This window comes from Pygoscelis adeliae, unplaced genomic scaffold, assembly GCF_000699105.1.
Source record: "Pygoscelis adeliae isolate BGI_AS28 unplaced genomic scaffold, ASM69910v1 Scaffold314, whole genome shotgun sequence".
NCBI lineage: Eukaryota > Metazoa > Chordata > Aves > Sphenisciformes > Spheniscidae > Pygoscelis > Pygoscelis adeliae.
The window spans coordinates 2,163,198-2,164,362 of NW_008824668.1; the positions used below are offsets into that span (position 1 = coordinate 2,163,198).

General features: G+C 60.8%; 1 protein-coding gene across 1 annotated transcript in view; it reads left to right on the top strand.

The window, feature by feature from the left end:
* The window catches only part of PYGL (phosphorylase, glycogen, liver), a 19,479-nt gene that overhangs the window by 14,571 nt on the left and 3,743 nt on the right, over positions 1 to 1,165 (top strand). Inside the window, 3 exon segments of the mRNA XM_009322956.1 lie at positions 8 to 207; positions 807 to 970; positions 1,072 to 1,159. Coding sequence (XP_009321231.1) covers positions 8 to 207; positions 807 to 970; positions 1,072 to 1,159 — 452 coding nt within the window.

Below are 1,165 nucleotides of genomic sequence, written 5' to 3' on the forward strand. Positions count from 1 at the left end.
GGCACAGAGCTGGGGCTGCCTCCGCCCTCGCCGCTCAGCGCCGGCTCTCCCCCCTGGCAGGCCTGGGATATCACCAAGCAGACCTTCGCCTACACCAACCACACGGTGCTCCCCGAAGCCCTGGAGCGCTGGCCGGTGGACCTGATGGAGAAGCTGCTCCCCAGACACCTGCAGATCATCTACGAGATCAACCAGAGGCACCTGGATGTAAGTGCCTTGGGGTGGCACAGGAGCCCTCTCCAGGGAGGGGGACGGGGTTGGCATGCCTTGTGCTGTCGGGATTAGGGGGTTGCACAAACCGATGATGTTGGGTGTGTGGCCCAGTGGTTCTGGCTGCTGTTTTGGGAGGTTTGTGTATAGGAAAGCCCTTCCCACCAGTCTGCTGCCATCCCGCAGTTAGTGGCTATTTTAAAGACTTCACCCGTTGCTCCAGGGACTTACCTGTTGGCATTCCTTTGCTCCCAAAATGCCAAATTCATCTTGGAGAAGGATGAGGTCGGGGGTACAAAGGACATGGTGGTTTCACCTCCTGGTCTGGCAGCACCAGGCTTTTGCCAAAACAGCCAAGCATGTGCCCACAAGCTCCTCTCCGTGGGGGCTTGGGGGGGTCCTTCTGTCCAGAAACATCTGTGCTGGGGAAGGGCACCCTTTGGAGGGGGTTTGCACAGTCACTCTGGAGTAAAAGCCACTGCTCTGGCTGGTGTCAAATGCATTGGAGACTGCTGCGGCCCCCTCCTCGGGAGCCATCGGGTGGGACATCCCTAAACACCAGCACCGCTCACCGCCTCTCTGGCCTCCACCGGCAGCACGTTGCGTCCCTCTTCCCTAATGACGTGGACCGGCTGCGGAGGATGTCCCTGATAGAGGAGGGGGGCACCAAGCGGATCAACATGGCCCATCTCTGCATCGTCGGCTCCCACGCTGTCAACGGCGTGGCGAAGATCCACTCCGAAATAGTCAAGACCCAAGTGTAAGCGCGGGGAGGGAGGCGGTGGTGGATCGCCCTCGGCTTGGAAACGGTGCTGGTGCCAGGTGGGCGAGCCTGAAGCTGTCCCCTCCTCGTCCTCGCAGCTTCGAGGACTTTGCAGCCCTGGAGTCGGAGAAGTTTCAGAACAAGACCAACGGCATCACCCCGCGGCGCTGGGTCCTTCTCTGGCAACCCGGG